Here is a 19,971-nt window from a genome sequence, read left to right on the forward strand (position 1 = left end):
TATTATTTTTGTTGTTATACAATGAAACATGGTGATACACTTTTTTTTTTGCGGGGAACATGGTGATACACTTTGAAACAGGGAAACACAGAACGAAACATTCTGAAAGAAGATACATTTTGATAACAACAAAAACAGTAGCACGAATCTCAGATCAACCACAAACGATGGATCTATGCATGAGATATCCCCTACCGGAAGAAAAATCACTCTTGTGCGCAAAACATGTCAAACACAGTCGTCTCGGTTAGTACATCGCTGCGTGTGCTTTTTCTCACATGGAACAGAGCCAGTGAGCACCTTCGAGATACTGAGTCGACACATCATCTTGACATTGACGAAGTATCTACAGATGACTTCGTAGTTGACGGGAATATCTCCTCCCATTGAACGCACATCGAATGCGTCCACCGGTGACAAGTTAGGACTTGAATCATCGTGGGTTGGTTCCATTATAAGGAACCTACCATCTAAGCTACGCTTAGTCCGCGTTTCCGCTCCGTCTTTGGGTATGGAGTATCTCGCAGGTGCCACAGATTTATGAGATCTCCATTGTGTCAATACAAATGCTTGGTGAAACAGAATTCGGATAAGTTATTTTGCATTCCTTTCTCAGAGAAGAGATTCTTGGCGACTCAAGACGTGCATGGTTCGTGCAGCTGAACTGGTGGACATGGGTGGCCTACAAAAATCAACTAATAATCTTGGCTTCAAACATGGCAAACGAGTGGAGGAACAAGGCATCCGAGGCTCACGAGTCGTGACTTGTACTCCCTCCGTTCCGATTTACTCGTCGTGGTTTTAGTTCAAATTTGAACTAAAACCACGACGAGTAAATCAGAATGGAGGGAGTAACTAATATGAGATGAGGCCTAGCTAGCTCCAATGAAGTTGGAAAATCACCAAGCATCCTTAAGAAAAATAAGACTGGAAACGAAACTTCAAGTCTTTATTGCGCACTTATGCATGTCAGCATGTCACCCATCCACGGATGTGCCATGCTGCTTATTCATTCACACGATGTTTTCATGCACAAGCCAGCGTTCATGGGAAGACGCAGTAGGGGCCGCCATGGATGGTGGGCAGGTTGCACTGCCCCGGCAGGGCGAGCGTTCTGGCGAAGTCCCTCTTCACCTCCGTCGGGCACCTAGGTGCCAGCGGCGGCTGCGGGGGGCCACCGCCTTGGCTTTGGCTGGGAGGGAACGCCCGGTCGATGAAGACGCGCAGCCCCTCGCAGCGGCAGTTCCACGAGATGGCGGCCAGCTCCTGGCAGCACTGATCCTTCATCACTTCGATGGGGAGCAGCGGCATGAAGCCGCAGGTCTGCGATTATGGTGATGAACTGGAGCGCAGTTGATTAGTTTGTTTGAACGGAATTTAGCTGACAAGATGACGGATGTGTTATGGGTTATGTGATGATGATGATGATGATGATGATGATAAACTGGTGAGCAATTCATTAATCTGTTGGAACAGAATTTAGCTGACACGATGACAGATGTGTTGCGTGTTATGTGATCATGATGAACTACCGCACAATTGATTAATTTGTTTGAGAAGATTTTGGAGGGAAATGCAAGTTGGGCATTGCGTGAGGGAGAGAAGTGGTTTCGCCCTTCTAGTCTTAGCTTTTCCAAGAACAGAATTTGGAGGTAAATGAAAGTAGTTCTGTTAGGACATTAACAGACAAGGCAAGCAAATTGAACTAGGCGTAGAGCTTCTCCAAGCCATTGCCTCAAAAGTATATATATTTTATTTATTTTTTACGAAATCTCAAAACTATAGTATCCTTTTTTTTGCGAGGCTCAAAACTAAAGTATCGATCTCAGAAATTGCATTTCTATGACCCCGCCGGCCGCGTGTGGGCCGAAGAGTAGGTGATCTTTGTTTGCGGCCAGGCCAAAGAGCCAGTTATCATCCGTGTACAGGGGCCGAATATGGACTCTTCGTGGAAGCTCGGGCCGAAAATCATCTCTTACGCCCCTCTTAGGCCGAAGAGGGCTTCTAGGCCCACCTCTACGCGTAACTGCCGAATGAAGTTGCATGTCGTTCATAGGGAGAACCAAGAGTTGCTCTTCTTTTTTGTCATGGATGAAAAGTTTTTTTCCTGCTTATCGCCCTTCGTCATTCCCTCTCACGCCCTTTCCCTTCCGTTCCTCTCACTTCCTTTCCCTTCCTACCATTCCTCTCCCTCACTTTTCCTTTCCACCATCACCTTCCCTGTGCCTTTTCTTCCTTCCATCACCTCTCCTGCGCTTTTTCTTCACACCATCCCTCTCTAGCCCTTCTCTTGCCTCACTCATTCTATAAACCCTTCTCGTGCGTGCTGTGTTCTACAACATTCCTTAGCCATTTCTTCAGTCATGTTTGGTGACCCCTCACACCGTTTTACTTCAATGTCACATTTGCTTTTGTCCAGTGCCGAAAAATGAAGATGGGTAATTGGGGGGGGGGGGTCCAGGTGTCCCTTTTGATGAATTAGTTAGTAGTTAGAGCCACCTGATGGAGTTGGGCAAGTGTTCTTATAAACCCAGGCCCCCTGAGAAGCTCTCGGAAAGGACTGAGAGGAAATTCGACAAGAAATTTTGAGGTTGCGTCGAAGGTGGGACATGATTGCTGAACTCACACATTTATGAGTTACTTGTTCTTCCCGACCATCCATTTTTTTTTCCTCAGAAGCAATACAAGGACCACATTAAGATAATGCTTCAAATTCCATCTAGTTAGCCGTTAGTATTGTAGTTCTAATTTTGTTCTTGTTACTATTTATAATGTCCAGTGTAACCCTGAATACGCAAATTTGTTGAACAAGGAGAACTTTAACTTTGAGTGGATGAAGAAACTGTGGGCGGATTATCCACGGGTGACACAAGCTCAAAAAGTAGTGGATCGGGACAGAGTGTTGATCAACAACTAAGGGAGTCGTGAGCTCTAAGAAATTGAAGGACGATGATGGTGACTTCATGGCACGAAAATGAGTTCATGACAGGTTCAAGGGCCATGTGCATCAGCATGGGGTGGCGCAAGCTCTACGAAAGTGAACGCCGAAGAGGATGACAGCATGCCAAGTAAACGAGCTCAAAACAAATCCAATGGTGATGCAAACGAGTAGTAGATCAGGTAAGAATGTTGCATCATCAAAGGGCGCCGATGATGATTACGATTCCGGTGATGACTTCATGCCAGACAAACTAGTTCAGGTGTGGTGGAATCACATTATTTTATATGATAATCAACTACCATAAAAGAATAAAGTAAGGGGATTAAAGGAGGAGTCCCTGCGGTGCCTCCGAGTAAAAGACGGTCTTCCATACGAGCGTGCCCGCTCGTATGGGCGGTTGTATGAGGTGTCATAGCCACACCATCGTCTATTACTTCCACCCCGTGGAATAGGATTGGGGATCAAAGACACATGGGGAGAGAAAACACATCCAGAAGAGAGAACCTAGCCTCCGGAGGCTTCCGAAGGGGGACTGATCCAAGATTTCGCTACCGCTACTTTGCATTGAGAAGGGCTTCATCATCATCACCCATATCATCATCATCATCCCACCCCATCCATTTGCAATGCATTAGTTATTGGATTAAATCTTGTGTTACTTGTGTGGAATCACCTCGTTCATTATGATTCACTCGACCCTTTTTGTGCCCTTGACGTGTGAGTAGTCCTTATAGTTCTTGGGGATATGGAGGAACCCTAGTGTGCAATAGATCATTTGGTACTAGGATTTAATATCCTCTTTGCATGTTTATGTTAATAGTTTTCTTGATGTTGACTGAAGTCGACCATCCAACATAAGCTAATTTTGGATGGAAGGTTATTACTGTTGGCGAATCGGCTGGTCGCGGAGGCAGGTACATGATAGGGCCTATCACCCTTAGTCCCGGATCGTTGCAGCAGATGGTAAACAGAGACCACCTATAGGTTGTGTCCACAGGGACCTTTTTCAGCATTTGGTAACCACAGTGGGGAAGAACGGTGGTGGCGTATGTGATACGGGGTTGTCGTGTGTATGCATATATCTGTACCAGCTCTGCCCACAAATAAAAATATGTAAAGTGGCTTATTAATTCGACGTAGCATTGCGTTTAGGCACATAGATACAAGGTAGCGGGGAATCCAGACTCCCTGGGAATGGTATAGTCTAATTGATTTCACATTCCTACTTTACGTTCCTTGTTACTAAGTTCCATGTTGGTATTTTACTTTTATGCTCGTTTTCACCATATTACTATTGCTTTGGATTTCTTACAACTTGTAGGCATAGCTATTTAAACTCTTCAAGAGACAAAATACCGATTAATGTGTGTCTATGTGATCGATACTCTTACTTCGAAGGCACAAGCGGGAGAAAGTGTGAACCCTAGCCCCAAGCCCCGATCCACAGCCCCCACGCCCCTCGCTCCTCCCTCCCTCATCCGGCGCCGCGCTCCCTCCCACCTCCTCCTCCTCCTCCTTCTGCGCCCTAGGAGCCCACGCCGACGACTGCTGCTCCTCCACCACGTCGCCTCTTCCTCCTCCTCGCCGTCCCATCGCTCGCGCGCAGGCCGTCGTGGCCACGCGCTTCGCGGGCGAACCCGATCTCCACTGCCTGCTCTGGGTTCGCGCGGGACGGGCTCCCCCGCCTCCTCCTCCTCGCGGCGGTGGACGACGCCTATGGAGTGAAGGAGGATGCCCAAACCATGGTCGAGCTGCTGTTGGCGGCCTGGATGCAGGCGATGGTGGCGGCCAGCGGGGGTCTGGCGGGCGTGGCGGCCGACCGGTCGGGCAGCGACCTTGATGGAGGAGAGGGGATCTGGCGGGCATGGCGGCAGCTGGAAGGGCAGCAGCAGACTGAGGGGCGTCGACCGGTCCAGCAGCGACCTTGACGGAGGAGAAGGGCCAGGCAGGATTCGTGCCCCTGCACCTTCAGGTTCCTCTCCGTCACCTATCCCTTCCTCCCTCTCCTTTCCAGTAGGTATACCCATGTATGTTTTGTCGAGATCATAAACAAGTCTTACTGTTTTGTTAGTTTATCCATAGAAGATGCATCGATGCACCTCTCTCAAAGGACTGTAATATTCCCTTAAAAACCATGTGAGTTATTTGTACAATTTATGCTTCTCCATCTTAGCGCATACCGGACAAGTTTGCGAGCAATTTCATCAGGCAGATGCAGAGCCCACAGGGATTTGACCTGAAAGCATCAAGCGGTGAAACATGGCATGTGTGTGTTACCAAGGTTGCCAATGACCTGTTCTCCAGTTCAGGATGGGGAGATTTTGTCAAGACTCATGAACTGCAGGAGAATGACCTCCTGATCTTTTGTCAAGACTCATGAACTGCAGGAGAATGACCTCCTGATCTTCACATTCAGCGGCAACTCCTCTTTTAAAGTCCTCATCTTCGATGCGACCGGCTGCGAGAAACTGTCTTCTCTCTTTGCTGGCGCTGGTATGCTGCGAGAAACATCTTGGTGGGTCAACAGGTTGAGCAATACGACGATTATGATGATACAAGTGTGCCGTCTCAGTTGATTGAGTCCCATCAGAATGTCTCCACTTTAAGGAAATTCAGTAGCAGGACCAAACCAAGTAAGGCATTATGTGGTTCGACTAACACATGAGATGATATCTCTGAATATATCCCTTTCTTGAGATCTTGGTGTAGTCAGCTAACACAGATCCATGTAACTATGCACATGATCAACATTTATCTTTTGCTGGTTTTTCCAAATGCTAAATTTAAGCTCATGTACACATTGTTTCAGGGAAAGAGCTTCTTCCTGGATCACCAAACTGTAGCAGATCATGTGATGTTAAGCATGAGGAAACTGCGGAAGAGGAGAGTGATGATGACACATGTGCTGACTTCTACTACTGCTACTCAAGGGCCGCGAACAGACTACTCGACGACGAAAAACATGAAATAATCGGGCTGGCTTCAATCCAACCGGGCAATCCAGCATTCATGACGGTTCTGCTGAGGTCCCATCTGCAACGCAAGGACAACTTTCTGGTCAGTTTAAACTGATCAAAACGATCTAACACACTTCCAGCAAGCTTGTGTAATTCTTTGTCAACTCTAGCATGTACTCCATTCATTCCTAAATATAAGTCTTTTTAGAGATTCCAATATGAACTACATACATACGGAGCAAAATGAGTGAATCTACACTCTAAAATATGTCTATATACATTCGTATGTAGTCTATAGTGAAAGCTCTAAAAAGACTTATATTTAGGAACTAACATTAATTTCTCCTTGTGCCTTGTGCAGGTCATCCCCAGTGAATTTGTAGATGAACATCTCCACATGAGATCACATGAGGTTGTGCTGCTCAGGCCAAACAGAGAAGAGAGGTGGCATGTCAGCTACTACCACCAGGGGAGCTCCAGCAGAGGCTTCAGGGGCCAACCCTGGGCTAAGTTCGTCAGCAACAACAAACTGCACAAGGGGGATATCTGCGTCTTCGAGCTGATCAAAGGCGCGAGGAATGAGAAGAAAGCCAGGACGACGATGACCGTCCATGTTGTTAGGAGGAAGAAGTCCGAAGGTCGGTTTGCCTTAGTGGGCTATGTTCCTGCAGTGTGAGACGTGCACTGCATATTTTGGCATGTTATATGCAGTGTAGATATGGGCAAGTGGCGGCAGCTGGAAGGGCAGCAGCAGCCTGTGGGGCGTTGACCGGTCCATCAGCGACCTTGATGGAGGAGAAGGGCCAGGCAGGATTTGTGCCCCTGCACCTCCAGGTTCCTCTCCGTCACCTGTCCCTTCCTCCCTCTCCTTTCCAGTAGGTATACCCATGTATGTTTAGCTGATGTGATCCGTTCTTGCAGGAGTATGCCATTGGCACTTCCAACATCTAGCAGTAAGAGAACTGGCCCCAATTAGTACATGGTTCGTAATTTATTCAGGTACTTCTAAGGTAAACATTCATCTTCTAGCCATGTTCGTGAAGTAATTGTGAAAAAAAATCCCTGTAGATTATATTTTTGGATGAATTTACCTGTAGATTATATTTTTGGATGAATTTCCCTGTAGATTATATATTTGGATGAATTAAGGTATAATTAGTTATCTGCAATGCCATGTTTGTGAAGTAATTGTATTTTTTTAGCTGCGTTATCTGTTTGAATCCGAGTAAAAAAATTGGATGCACAAGCCTGGATATGTTTGGATTTCTTTGGATGGATTAGGGGATCTGCTTGGATCCTCGGGTTTCTTGTTGCTTTGCGGGAGGCTCGGTCGCATGCTGAGATTCGTGACAGTTTTTTGTTGCCTTTCTTAACTGTCTATTGTTGGATTCTATTAGTTTAAGATATTTCGCCGATCTGACTGTTGGTTTGCGCTAGTACAGTTTTAGGTCTTTCCCTTCAGGAATTGTTGGATTACATTAGGTTAAAGCATGACATAGATTTGTGGCCATTATGGTTAGTCCCTGTGTGGTTCATTGGCTTAAGGATTAGTTGGTGAATCACATGCCTAATTAATTGTAGGGATTGCTACACCAGGTCAAAATATGATGCAGACTTGTGCCTATTGGGGTTAGTTCCTACCTTAGTTCTTTGTCTTACTGTCGTGGGTTGTGGCTCAGTGGATTATGAAGCTATTCTTAGGTGCTTGAATCATATTTTCTGCTACATTCTAGCCTTAAGTTCTTCGTGCTTGAAGCTGTATGGTCTAGCTATGTTAAAAGGATAACATGCCAGTGCCTGGGTGTTTATAGTAGTGTTTGTTACTCTGAAATCGGATATTCCGTGTGTGTTACTGCTTTCAATAAAATGTCTTTCCATTTGGTTTCACTTCGATTATGTTTTTGTGCAAATCCTTTGTCGGTTGAGCTATTGGTGAATCTAGATGCTATGGATAATGTCTGATTTCCCCATCCTGTACTACTTACTATATGGAGGCAATGGTTTAATTTGGTCTCGCTTTGATTCTATTACAACTAAGGACCGGTTCGGCAATCCACCGGCTCCTTGAAATCCTAGGATCTGCAGAGCAGCTGTTTGCTCACTCTATATTTTTCAGTCAATGCATGCCGAGTCCACTTGTAACTGAATATGCACTGTTTTCTTTGAAATTGAATAACGATGGTTGAAATTTAGTTTCATTTGGACGAGCTACCCCAAGAGTTTTATGTTATTTCTCGGCTTATTTGAGCTATTATTGTTTCTGTTTAACACAGACAATTATAGCTGCCCTTTTTTATTCAGAAAAATGGTCTTGATGTCCGTGGTTTGGTTCAACATTTTCTCAGCATATCTCTATTCGTCAGTCTAACTCACGTAACATTCAATATAATTTGTCTGATCCAAACTAAGTTTTGGCTGTTGCTATGGTTTGTGTGCAGTCTATTTTTCTTCGATCTTGGTCATTAAAGATGTGACAAGAAAGAAATTTCAAAAGGTTTGATGATCTAGAATGCTCATATGGAGTTATTTGAACCAGTTCTTTTAGTATATACTGAGACCAGATGTACCGGAAAAATTTAAAATATACCAATAGTAGGAGTTGACCAATAATGCTGATTTGATTCAGTCTTTAGGCCTTATGCACAATTTCCACAATGTTGAACATAATATATGCTTTAATGCTCCTGTGCACTGCTTTAATGCTTCTGCTTGTTTGTCTGAATTTTGTTGTTGTTCATTAATTTCCTGTCTTCAGGCTGTATACAAAAATGTTCCTACTAGGTATTCTGACGTTGATTATCTAAAAGAAAGAGCAATTCTAACACCAACAAACGAAGTAGCTGAAAAAATAAACGAGTGTGTTCTATCTTTAGTGCCTACCAGTGAGAGAGAGTACTTGAGCCGTGATACTATAGGGAATTCAGCTGATGCGGTTCGTAATCAGGACGCCTTCTATCCTGTCGAACAAACCATCATTGTAAATATTGCCTTTGGCCCTTTCTGCCTTATCTCCTTCCTTATGACAATCTCTACTCACTATAAATGCCGCTCAGCCATGCTGTTTAAACTATGTCTTGTCGTTGCTGTTACACTGTGTGCGCCTCCGTATATCTTCTATTTACTGCTGGGCTAGCTAACCTAAAAGCCCTTCTCCTTCATCGGTTTACCTCTGAAGGCAAACATGATGTTTCTTCCTGTTAATTCCCTGCTGCAGTTAATATTCTAGGTTCTTTCTCGCCTTCTTTGCATATCGATAGGGACTCACCTGGAAATCAAAGCCAAGAATTGCCAGCTGAATTTAATGTTCAACACAGAGAAGGTCGATTTGTTTTTGTAAAAGGCCTGCTAAGATCCTCTTCCTTTATTTTCTTTCTGGTCTTACTTGTGTGCTTGGTACAAAGAAATACACAGGTTTCACTTATCAGCAGCCAAAAATATAGTTTCAAAAGCTTATTATTTACCTTGCTTTGGTTTTGCCTCCGCATACATAGAAAAAACAACAGTTTTTAGTCATATTCACGTCTGTTCTTGCCTAAGCAAAAAGAAAACATAATAAGTTTATATCCCACTCTGTTCTTGCTTATTAGATTATGTTGAGCAACTACAGTATCTGTTGTGCCTGAGATAGCAAAACCTGTTTCATTTCAGCTATTTCTGCATGTACAATATTCATGTGCCTCCATTTACCACAGGTTCCTTGCTGCCCTATCATCTTCATCTTGTTATTTGGTTGCTGCTACGCGGACTGTGGTGATTTACTACCTTCTGATCTTCTCACTACTCAATCAAGGTCCTTTCTGAAAAGCTTCCGGACGATATGAGCGCTAAAAAGCTCCAGCTTGTTGTTGACGCTGTTGGACTTGGTAAGCTTGATGAAGCCGAGGTCCATAAGAAAAATATTATGCCGTTATCCTATACCGGTGGGCGTCGCTGTATAACTGAAAACTTCCACGCCGCGATGACTATTTCCCATGTCCAAGCCTCGCCTGATATAATCACAACCTTCACGTGTAATCCAAAGTGGCCTGAAATAATGGGAGTCTTGAACGCGGGCAAAAAATAGTCAATAGGGCTGATATTACTGTTCGAGTATATCACATGAAACTGCTTGAGTACCTACAGAAGATCAAGACCAGAAATATGTTTGGGACTGTAGTTCCGGGTACCATGCCCAATGCATTTTCTCTCCTCCCACGTTTCTTATTTTTCATGTTTTTCATTTACCCTCCTGTTTTCCAGTTCTCTACACCAGAGTTCAAAAAGAGGGGTCTTCCACACGCATGTGTCCTTGTTTGGCAAGTGAAAGATGATGACCGGGTGGTCACACCAACTTACCATAAATTCTTGTGTTTCAACTACTCTTAGTATTTCTATTGGATTTACCGTCCTCTTTATTCTTTTTTTCTCTTGCATGGTTCCCAATGATTAGCTTGACTCTGTCATAGGGATCTTAACTAGCCGGCGTTGCTGCTATGCACTTACTAACACCATGGAAACTGGAATCATAAAACAAAACAGTAATAAGAAACCCTATGCAATCAAGCTTCTGTTCTTATAGCAATTACAGTTTTGATACCTCTATTTATTTATGTCATCTTGTTGTGTTTCTGTTTCTCTTCATATAGGATACAGATATGTGATTCTCATGTGATCCTTTTGCTGGAAGCTTGCTAATCTTAGGGGTGCTGCTACTGGTGTAAAAAATGTTTTATCGAAAGAACTAAAGTAGTAGCTAATCCAAGCATTGAAGAAGTGACGGAGAGGCTACACTATATTGGCATGAAGTCAGAGCAGCGCTTGAAGACTACACAAGATAGTATGGTAACCAACAGAGCCATCTTTTGTTTCGTATCAAGCGATCCAGTATCTTTGCCTTTTTGGCGTTGCTCTAAGCAAGATATGTATAGCCTTTAGATTTCCATTTGTGTATGATACTGCATGTACACTTTAGGCCTCATTACTGTCAAGCTTGTGATCACTTGTTCTATATATGTAATCAACTGCCCCTCTCACCCGCAAAAAAAAAACTGCCGTTCTACTAATATTTTCAAAAGACTATTTATATATGTTTACACTTGTTAGAGAAAATCATGGCATTGCCAGTAACAATTTTTTATTTTCATATGTTTCAATCTGTCTTTAAATATTTTTATGTGTACTCTTTCAATACTTGGCTTGCTCTCGCCCTTTGCGCCATTGACGCAACAGGTCATCTAGTTTTTCAAAGGTGAATTGGCACTGCCCAGTTGATTGGCAGCGTGGTTAAAACCCGTTGACCGGCCCAAACCAAGAACGGGGTTGATTTTTGAACATTCAGGTTAATTGAGGTTTGGATCAATTTTGAAGATAAAGGTTATAAATCAAATTGAGTGGTTAGTTCAGGTTTGAAGGTGAACTTGTCTCTTAAAAAAAAAGGATGGACGGTTTTAGGAACAGGATTGGATATCTGGCTTTCACATCATTGTCCACGGCTGACTTTGGACCAGCCTGCAAACAAAAAAAAATTCCCGTTAAAAAGCGCTTTTACTAACTCAAAATGAGCATCAGACCACGGACGAGTTTGGACCAGCCCGCAAATAAAACAAATCCGATAAAAAGCGCTTTTATTAACTCAACAAAATGAGCACCAGACTTTTCATTGTCCACGGACGAGTTTGGACCAGCCCGCAAACAAAAGAAATCCGATAAAAAAAAAGAGCTTTTATTAACTCAACTGAGCACGGGAGAAGAATGCTTTGATGCATGCGTACCATGGTGATCAGATTTATGGCTACACGTCTACACAGAGAGCCGGAGGTGGCTGGGGCGGGTGCGTGGGCGTGGGCATGGGCCGGGGACGGTGGGTGGGCAGAGTAGGATCTCGCGCAGTCGGCTGCCGCGAAGGTGACGGTGCCCTTGTCGAGGTCGTACCCGACGTGCATGTTCTGCTGCGCCACGTTCCCGATCAACGACGACCGAGCCGACGGCGCAATCGCCAAGCACAAGGTGTCCTTCTGCACCACCGCGAACGTGTTCAACGCCTTGAGCGTCACTGCCGCACCGCCGCCCAGCCCCAGCTTCACGTCAGGGATCTTCGCCGCGATCTGCCCCTCCTTTAGCCCGGTGATGTTGTAGCACAGCGGGAGCTGAAGGTCCGCCGGCGGCGGGGCCTTCGGGAGCTTGATCCGACCGGCCAGCTCCTTCACCAGTGGGTCTAGCAGCGCCTTGCTGAGGAACGTCAGCGTTGTGCCGGAGTCGACGATGGCGGGGGACTGCTGCGGCGCCGCGTAGGTTGCGTTGCCCACCTTGACGGACAGGAGGCCGATGGTGTAGTAGGACTTCACTCTGGACGGGATCAGCGGCGTCGTCGCCGCGCCCGACTCCGTCACGGTGGCGCGGGCGCCCAAGTTGAGCACGGAGGAGACATTGACGGAGTAGGGCACGATGACAGGCCCAAAGTCTCGCTCGTCTCCCTTTCTAACGGTGGACACACACGGGACTCGGATCTTGGGTCGTCGGAGAAGAATCAGCAGCAGGAAATCAACCGGAGAAGGATGCACACCAGGTACTCGATGGTTTCCCCCCAGCACTAACTTTGTGCTGAGTTCGTTTTTGTTATTTTTTGGTTTATGACTGAAGTGAGGAGAAGCTACACACTGCTCTCTCCTTTACAGCCTCACGCTCACTGCGTGTGTCCAGGTCATGCAGTACAGCACGACACTATCACCTTGCCCATGCCTGCTATACGTGTGCAGAGCATGTCAACAGTGCCCAGGACATGAGCTACACCTATGCTACATGCCCTGCTTTATTTGTTACAGTTTTACACAAGTGAAAACCCCAAGCTAAATTACAGAGGACAAGAATAACTCGCTGTCAGTCTCCCCCTTAAGCTTGTTCTCTGTTCTTCACCGAGCGAATGCCAATTCTCTCTCGCAGCTCAATGAACTTGACCCGCGGCAATGGCTTCGTCAGTAAATCTGCAAGTTGGTCCCCGGTGCTCACATGTTCCACCGTGATCTTCCCTGTTTCAACACAATCACGAATGAAATGATATCTAATGTCAATATGCTTGCTTCGATCATGTAGCACTGGGTTTTTGCACAAAGATATGGCTGACTTATTGTCAACTTTCAGCTTCACTACTTGCTCTTCTTTCTCCTGCAACCCTGCCAGCAATCTGCTCAACCAAATTGCTTGACATGCTGCTGTGGCAGCAGCAATGTACTCAGCTTCACATGATGATATAGCAACAACCTTCTGTTTTTGAGATGCCCAAGTGACCAAGTTTGAGCCCAAGAAGAACACTGTCCCTGATGTACTCTTCCTGTCTTCAATATCTCCAGCAAGATCACTGTCAGAATAACCCAAAAGTCTTGGTTCTCCTTCCACTCCTTTTCTGTAGTGGCAGCCATAGTTTATAGTACCACGTAAGTATCTCAGAATTTGCCTGATTGCATTCATGTGATGCACAGTTGGTTCTTCCATGAAGCGACTAACTATGCCCACTGAAAAAGCCAAATCTGGTCTTGTGTTTACAAGGTACCTGAGACTGCCAACTAAACTTCTGAAGTAAGTAGAATCAACCTTTTGATCCTTTGTTGACTTACAGAGTTTGATTTTTGGCTCCATTGGTACTTGGCTGGGATTGCACTCAGACATGCCTGCCTTTTCCAAAATCTTCTCAGCATAACTTGCCTGACAGATTGTAATCCCCTCTGTGGTTTGAGCTACCTCAATGCCCAAGTAATATGATAGCAACCCTAAATCACTCATTTTGAAGAGTTCCATCATTTGGTCCTTGAATTTTTCTATCTCATCTTGGCTGGACCCCGTAATGATCAGATCATCAACATACACACCCACAATCAGCCGAGCCCCCCTTGAGCACTTCACATAGACCCCATGCTCAAGTGGACATCTTGCAAAACCAAGTGACAAGAGACTTTCATCAAGTTTGATGTTCCAAGCTCGTGGAGCTTGTTTCAGCCCATATAGGGCTTTTTTCAATTTTAGCACTCTATGCTCTTGGCCTTCTTTCTCATACCCAGGAGGTTGGATGACATAGACATCCTCACACAGTTCCCCATTCAAGAAGGCAGATTTTACATCCATATGGTGAACTTGCCACTCCTCCTGTGCAGCTAGAGCAACGAGCAACCTCACAGTCTCTAACCGGGCTACAGGGGCATATACTTCTTCATAGTCAATTCCTTGTCTTTGGACATACCCTTTTGCAACCAAACGAGCTTTGTGTTTCACTATTGCTCCTGAAGGATCCTTTTTTATTTTGTACACCCATTTCAAACCAATGGGCTTCTGATCCTTAGGTGGATCTACCATGATCCAAGTTTCATTTTCGACAATGGAGTTTATCTCTTCATCCATTGCTCTGCACCAACATGCTTCCTTTCTTGCTTCAACAAGATTCGAGGGCTCCTCTGCACTCAACATGCATAAATCTGAATCAATAAGTTCATATGGTTCAGTCTGATCTAGCAATTCTTGCAGATTTCTATAGCCTTGTGGTCCAGCACTTGCAGATGCTGCTGCTCCTGTCTCATCCCCATCAACACTACCAACGCCTCTTGCTGGTGCTGCAAGCGGGGTTGAGAATGTGTCTTCTCCTGATGTTGTTTGAGCTGCAGGTGTGTGTGGTGAGCCAAGATCAGCATCACCATGCACTTCCTCCCCCTGTTTCGGCACTTCTGAAAATTCCCTTGTTTCAGTATTTTCATCTTCAGGGTAGAATACAACAAACTCTGCATCTGAGCTTTCATCTTCTTGCTGTTGCATAGAACTCCAGTCCCACTGAGCATTTTCATCAAATATAACATCACGTGAGACTAGGAGCTGCTTGTTGACCGGATCATACAGTCGATAAGCTTTTGCATTAGTTTCATAACCAAGCATTACCGTTTTGACACTTCGATCAGCAAGCTTTGGCAGATGTGGTTTGGTTACCTTGGCATAAGCAACTGAACCAAATGTTCTCAGGTGCTGGACGCTTGGCTTCTTGTTTTTCCAGGCCTCATAAGGTGTAATATTGGTCAAGCTTTTCGTTGGCGCTCTGTTCAATAAATACACAGCCGTGGCCACTGCTTCACCCCAGAACTTTCCAGGTACATTTTTGCTTTTTAATAAACTTCTTGCCATGCTAACCACTGTTTGATTTCTCCTCTCCACAACCCCATTCTGCTGAGGTGAGTAAGGTGCTGTCATATAATGAATGATTCCATTTTCCCCACAATATGCCTTGAACTCTTTGGAATTGAATTCCCCACCCCTGTCTGTTCTCAATGACTTGAGGCTTGATTCAGCTTGTTTCTCTGCTTGGTTTTTTATCAATTTGAAAGCATCTAGCGCTTGATCTTTCGTCTTCAGGAGCACTACCCACATGTATCTGCTGTGATCATCTACAAGCAATAGGAAATACCTTTTGCCTGCAGGTGTAGCTGGTGAGATTGGGCCACACAAGTCTCCATGAACTAACACCAAAGGCTTCTTTGCTCTGTAAGAAGTTGCTTTTGGGAATGATGCACGCCTCTGCTTGCTGATGAGGCATCCATCACAGATTTGATCAATGTGATCAATACATGGTAACCCCTTTACCATCCCTTTTCTTGCTAACTCCCTAAGTGCCTTGAAGTTTAAGTGTCCATATCTCGCGTGCCACTTCCATGCTTCATCACCAGTACTAGCTTTCAGACACACGGGCTTAGCCATAATCAGATCTAGGATATAGAGTCTATTCCGTGTTCGCTTCACATTTGCCAACAACTTCCTCTCAGTATCGAAGATCTGAAGATAATCATCCTCAATTATCATCTTGCAGCCACGTTCAGACAATTGACCAATACTTATAATGTTACTCTTCAGAGCTGGTATGAAATACACATTGGTTAGTGCCCTATGCTCCCCATTTTTGCATTGGAAGAGCACAGTACCTAGGCCGTGTATTTTCACTGTCGATCCATCCCCAAACTTTACTCTTCCAGTAACACTTGGATCAATTTTACTGAATTTTTGTTCACAGCCACACATATGGTTGCTTGCTCCTGTGTCTAGGTACCAACTTCCAGTTTCTCTGTTTTCGTTACAGACCTGGAGCTGTACCTTGTCTTCAATCAGAAAAACTTCACTTTGATGTTTTTCTTCTCCATGTGACAAAGAACATGTTTGCATCATAAGCAGGGCTGGGCCATCATCACCCCCATCTTGCTGAGCAAGAAGTGCTCTCTGTTTCTTAGGCTGCGTGCAATCTCTTTTAAAATGCCCTTTCCTACCACAGTTGTGGCATTTGACTTTCCTAATGTCAAATTTCCAGTCGCTCTTCTGTGAATCACTGGACTGCCCTTCAGTTTTTGGCTTCCCCTGTTCACTGTTCTTCCTTGAGCTACTGCTAGCTCGATCACCTCCTTTCTTCTTCTCCTCATACTTCTGCCATTGTGACCTTGAGAACATCAAGTGTTCCCCTTCTTGTGGATCACCAAATCTCATACGAACACGCTCATCATATGCCTTGTATCGCCCAATTAAGTCCTCCACAGAAAGTGTGTTTAACGGAACACATTGCTCTATTGAAGTCACAATTTGCATATACCTTGCAGGAGCAGCCTGAAGAAATTTCTGAACTGACCGCAGTTCAGTGACCATGTCACCAAGTGTCCGCAGCTTGGCGACCAGGGTGTTCAGCCGTGCTGCGAAGTCGTCGACGGCCTCGGCGTCACCCATCTTGAGCTGCTCGAACTCAAGCCTCATCGCCTGAAGGCTCGCCTGCTGCACGCGGTCGTGACCGACGTGCGCTGCGCGGATGGTTTCCCACGCCGCCTTTGCCGAGTCCTTGCCAGCGAGGGACGGCATGAAGGAATCCGGCACGCTCTGGTAGATGGCGTACAGGGCCTCTCGATCTACCTCATAATCCACGGCCGTCCGCTCCACCGCCTCCCAAATGCGCGCTGACTGCATCGCCACCCTCATCTTTATCACCCAGATGGAGTAGTTCGTCTTCGTCAGCTGCGGCCACACGAGCGGCCCGCGCGGCCGCCCGCTCTGCGCTACCGACACCGCCAACGGTAGCAGCTCGCTGCCGGCAGTCTTCGCATCCGCCTTGTCAGCAGCCCCCTTCCCCGCATCAGCCAACGCCTTGGCGGCTTCCGCCTCGGCGGCTTCCGCCTCCTCCTGCGGCGTCGGCGCCATCTCCTTCTCCTAGCTCCTAACTTCGGCTCTGATACCAAATGACAGGCCCAAAGTCTCGCTCGTCTCCCTTTCTAACGGTGGACACACACGGGACTCGGATCTTGGGTCGTCGGAGAAGAATCAGCAGCAGGAAATCAACCGGAGAAGGATGCACACCAGGTACTCGATGGTTTCCCCCCAGCACTAACTTTGTGCTGAGTTCGTTTTTGTTATTTTTTGGTTTATGACTGAAGTGAGGAGAAGCTACACACTGCTCTCTCCTTTACAGCCTCACGCTCACTGCGTGTGTCCAGGTCATGCAGTACAGCACGACACTATCACCTTGCCCATGCCTGCTATACGTGTGCAGAGCATGTCAACAGTGCCCAGGACATGAGCTACACCTATGCTACATGCCCTGCTTTATTTGTTACAGTTTTACACAAGTGAAAACCCCAAGCTAAATTACAGAGGACAAGAATAACTCGCTGTCACACGAGGCAGTAGGAGAACCTCCGGCCGAGCGAGGCGTGCGCGCCGAGCTGCGTGACGAGGGAGAGGTTGGTGTTGCCGAGGCCGACGAGGCCGTCCCCGATGAACTTGCCCACAAAGGTCGTGCCGCAGCCGAAGTTGACGTTGGGCACACGCGCGCGGCTGCCTCGGGCGTCGTCGGCGAAGGTGAAGGTCTCGGTGGAGAGGAGGCCGCTCGTAGTGGAGCCCCCGCCATAGCCGTAGAAGTAGGCGCACTTGGAGTCGACGCAGACGGTTTCATGGAGCTCGCGGCACGCGCCGGAGTCGCAGCCCACGGGGCTGTACGTCTTGGACTTGGAAGGGTCGAACACGACGCCCGGCGGGGGTGGGGGCGAGGGCGCGTCACCGGCGAACGCCGGGCCAGGACCGTGGGGCCCCTTCTTGCTGCAATTGAGCCAGACGAGGTCGCTTCCGGTGTCGGCGATGGCGAGCAGACGGGTGGGCGGCGTGCCCACGTTCAAGGCCATCAGGTACTCGAACGGCGTGGAGGTGATCTCGGACACGACGCCGTGGCCCGACGGTGCGTCGGCGCGGGCGTAGGAGCGCGCGAGCGCCTTGGCCACGCGGCCGTACGCGGTGAGCGAGGGGTCGTGGAACGGCGACCCGACGGAGTCGCGGTGGATGAACTCCACGCTGAACCCATCGCCGCCGTACGCCGTGCAAGCGCACAGCTGAGCCGTGAGGACGACGCCGACGAGCAGGAGAGCGCGAGATACCCTCGTCGTCTCAGCCATTTGCGACCTACTGGAACTCAACTACCGGTACTACCAAGGATTGGTTGCGGCTGCTGTTGCTATGTAGGGTAGAGAAAGAAGTATAAATAGGGGAGTTTCCCTAAGTACTTCCTCCGTCCGGAAATATTTGTCGAAGAAAAGCATAAAAATGAATGTATCTAAAACTAGAATATGTCTAAATACATCCATTCCTTCGACAAGTATTTTCGGACAGAGGGAGTATTTGCCAGCCCGCTGCGTAACTATACGCAATTAATTACCTTCTGCACCACGCATGGAATTAGGGGTAGATTCTACGTATTGGAGAGCTGGAGAGGAGGAGGAGATCATCTTGTGCGTGAAACTCAAGATTTTGTAATTAATTCGTGCTAAAAGATGGCGAGTGGCTACTTCCAAGAAGTGATTGATTGGCCGTATACTTGTCACCAGCTACCCGGCAATGGACCTCATTTGCCAGCGAACGTTCGCTTGGAGGGATGACATTTGCAAACGTTTTTGTTTCTTCAAAGACACGTGGCATTTTCTTCAAAACAGTCACAATTGCTTCAGAGAAAGATACTTTCTTATAAAAGCTGCCACTGATCTCACGTTGCAACTAAATTGCCAGCTAAATGACCACGTGACACATGTGATAAGCAATTCAAACAATTCAAAAAAAAAAATCAGCAAAATGCATTCGTTTGTCATCCCCTTGCCAAGGAACTTCAGTCGATAACATTACCACCCAGCAAAAATGCTAGCAACGACAAATCTTTGAGAAACGACAACGCTAAACAGACATTTATTTTCTTCTTATTAAGATTCTTTTTGTTCTACATCTCAGTCGTTCCATCCCATCACTTCTCAGAAAAATTGTTGCCCGCTGGAGGAAAGGGAATTTTGCCCAAATCTGTTGTACAAGTTATCCCCACCTATGCCATGTCCGTCTTTAAAATTCCTAAATTTTTTTTGCAAAGAAATCATTGACGTGATGCCGCAATTTTGGTGGGGAGACGAGGACAATCATAAAAAGATGCATTGGATGGCTTGGTGAAAGATGCCTGTTCCAAAACATTAAGGAGGTATGAGATTCCGGGATATTCATTGTTCACCTCTAGCATTACCTGCTCAACAAGCATGGCGTCTCCTTGATAATTCCGATTCTCTATGTGCCTCTTTCTTGAGAGCTAAATTGGACCTGAAATCGCTAACAGATGGGCTTACGGTAAATTGTGAAAAAATTGTAAGTTCAGTCCTTTTAACTTAACGGCGCGTATAACAACCACCCTCAAAGTTGAGAAATGCTCCAATATGGTACCCGGATACATAAATATGTAACATCTCCAGTCACACGTACAATCCTGTCCAAGCATAGCCCTCACATGGCAGTTGATTTTTACGGAAAAGACCCTCAAGTTGTTTGAAATCCATGTGTGCCTCATGCCACGTCTGTACTGTTGGGGAACGCGGTAATTTAAAAAAAATTCCTACGATCACGCAAGATCTATCTAGGTGATGCATAGCAACGAGAGGGGAGAGTGTTGTCTACGTACCCTCATAGACCGAAAGCGGAAGCGTTATGACAACGCGGTTGATGTAGTCGTACGTCTTCACGATCCGACCGATCCTAGCACCGAAGGTACGGCACCTCCGCGATCTGCACACGTTCAGC

General features: G+C 46.3%; 3 protein-coding genes across 7 annotated transcripts; 1 reads left to right on the forward strand and 2 right to left on the reverse strand.

The window, feature by feature from the left end:
• Positions 1-928: 928 nt before the first annotated feature.
• LOC119289620 (chymotrypsin inhibitor WCI) lies at positions 929-1,389 on the reverse strand. The gene has a single exon (XM_037568906.1). It carries the CDS (start codon positions 1,309-1,311, stop codon positions 1,045-1,047), a length of 267 nt encoding a protein of 88 aa, XP_037424803.1. The 5' UTR covers positions 1,312-1,389; the 3' UTR covers positions 929-1,044.
• A 2,943-nt stretch (positions 1,390-4,332) lies between these two features.
• Positions 4,333-10,876, forward strand: LOC119287812 (B3 domain-containing protein Os12g0592300-like). 5 transcript variants are annotated; one of them, XM_037567436.1, is made up of 7 exons: positions 4,333-4,913; positions 5,751-5,998; positions 6,260-6,536; positions 6,610-6,732; positions 6,820-6,908; positions 9,591-9,761; positions 10,524-10,876. In XM_037567436.1, exons 1-4 carry the CDS (start codon positions 4,673-4,675, stop codon positions 6,612-6,614), a joined length of 771 nt encoding a protein of 256 aa, XP_037423333.1. In that variant the 5' UTR covers positions 4,333-4,672; the 3' UTR covers positions 6,615-6,732; positions 6,820-6,908; positions 9,591-9,761; positions 10,524-10,876. The 5 variants fall into 5 exon arrangements, with proteins under 5 accessions (XP_037423333.1, XP_037423328.1, XP_037423329.1 ...); XM_037567431.1 differs by having other exon boundaries at positions 4,334-4,913; positions 6,260-6,732; XM_037567432.1 differs by having other exon boundaries at positions 4,334-4,913; positions 6,260-6,732; positions 6,820-6,897.
• A 425-nt stretch (positions 10,877-11,301) lies between these two features.
• Positions 11,302-18,320, reverse strand: LOC119284000 (aspartic proteinase CDR1-like). Its single transcript, XM_037563318.1, has 3 exons — positions 17,553-18,320; positions 11,571-12,341; positions 11,302-11,385 (listed from the first exon to the last, which is right to left on the reverse strand). The coding sequence occupies exons 1-3, from the start codon at positions 18,318-18,320 to the stop codon at positions 11,302-11,304; spliced, it is 1,623 nt and encodes a 540-aa protein (XP_037419215.1).
• Positions 18,321-19,971: the final 1,651 nt, after the last annotated feature.

This window comes from Triticum dicoccoides, chromosome 4A (assembly GCF_002162155.2).
Source record: "Triticum dicoccoides isolate Atlit2015 ecotype Zavitan chromosome 4A, WEW_v2.0, whole genome shotgun sequence".
NCBI classification, from domain to species: domain Eukaryota; kingdom Viridiplantae; phylum Streptophyta; class Magnoliopsida; order Poales; family Poaceae; genus Triticum; species Triticum dicoccoides.

Excerpts from the sequence above, each read along its gene's own strand:
- LOC119287812 (XM_037567431.1), top strand. The coding sequence starts at position 4,673 with ATGCCCAAACCATGGTCGAGCTGCTGTTGGCGGCCTGGATGCAGGCGA. Across the intron at positions 4,914-5,750 it reads TCGTGCCCCTGCACCTTCAG|GGAAAGAGCTTCTTCCTGGA; the intron begins GTTCCTCTCCGT and ends ACATTGTTTCAG. Across the intron at positions 5,999-6,259 it reads AACGCAAGGACAACTTTCTG|GTCATCCCCAGTGAATTTGT; the intron begins GTCAGTTTAAAC and ends TGCCTTGTGCAG.
- LOC119284000 (XM_037563318.1), bottom strand. The coding sequence starts at position 18,320 with ATGGCTGAGACGACGAGGGTATCTCGCGCTCTCCTGCTCGTCGGCGTC. Across the intron at positions 12,342-17,552 it reads GGAGGTTCTCCTACTGCCTC|CGAGACTTTGGGCCTGTCAT; the intron begins GTGTGACAGCGA and ends AAGGGAGACGAG. Across the intron at positions 11,386-11,570 it reads TTTTTTATCGGATTTCTTTT|GCTGGTCCAAAGTCAGCCGT; the intron begins GTTTGCGGGCTG and ends TTTTGTTTGCAG.
- LOC119289620 (XM_037568906.1), bottom strand. The coding sequence starts at position 1,311 with ATGCCGCTGCTCCCCATCGAAGTGATGAAGGATCAGTGCTGCCAGGAG.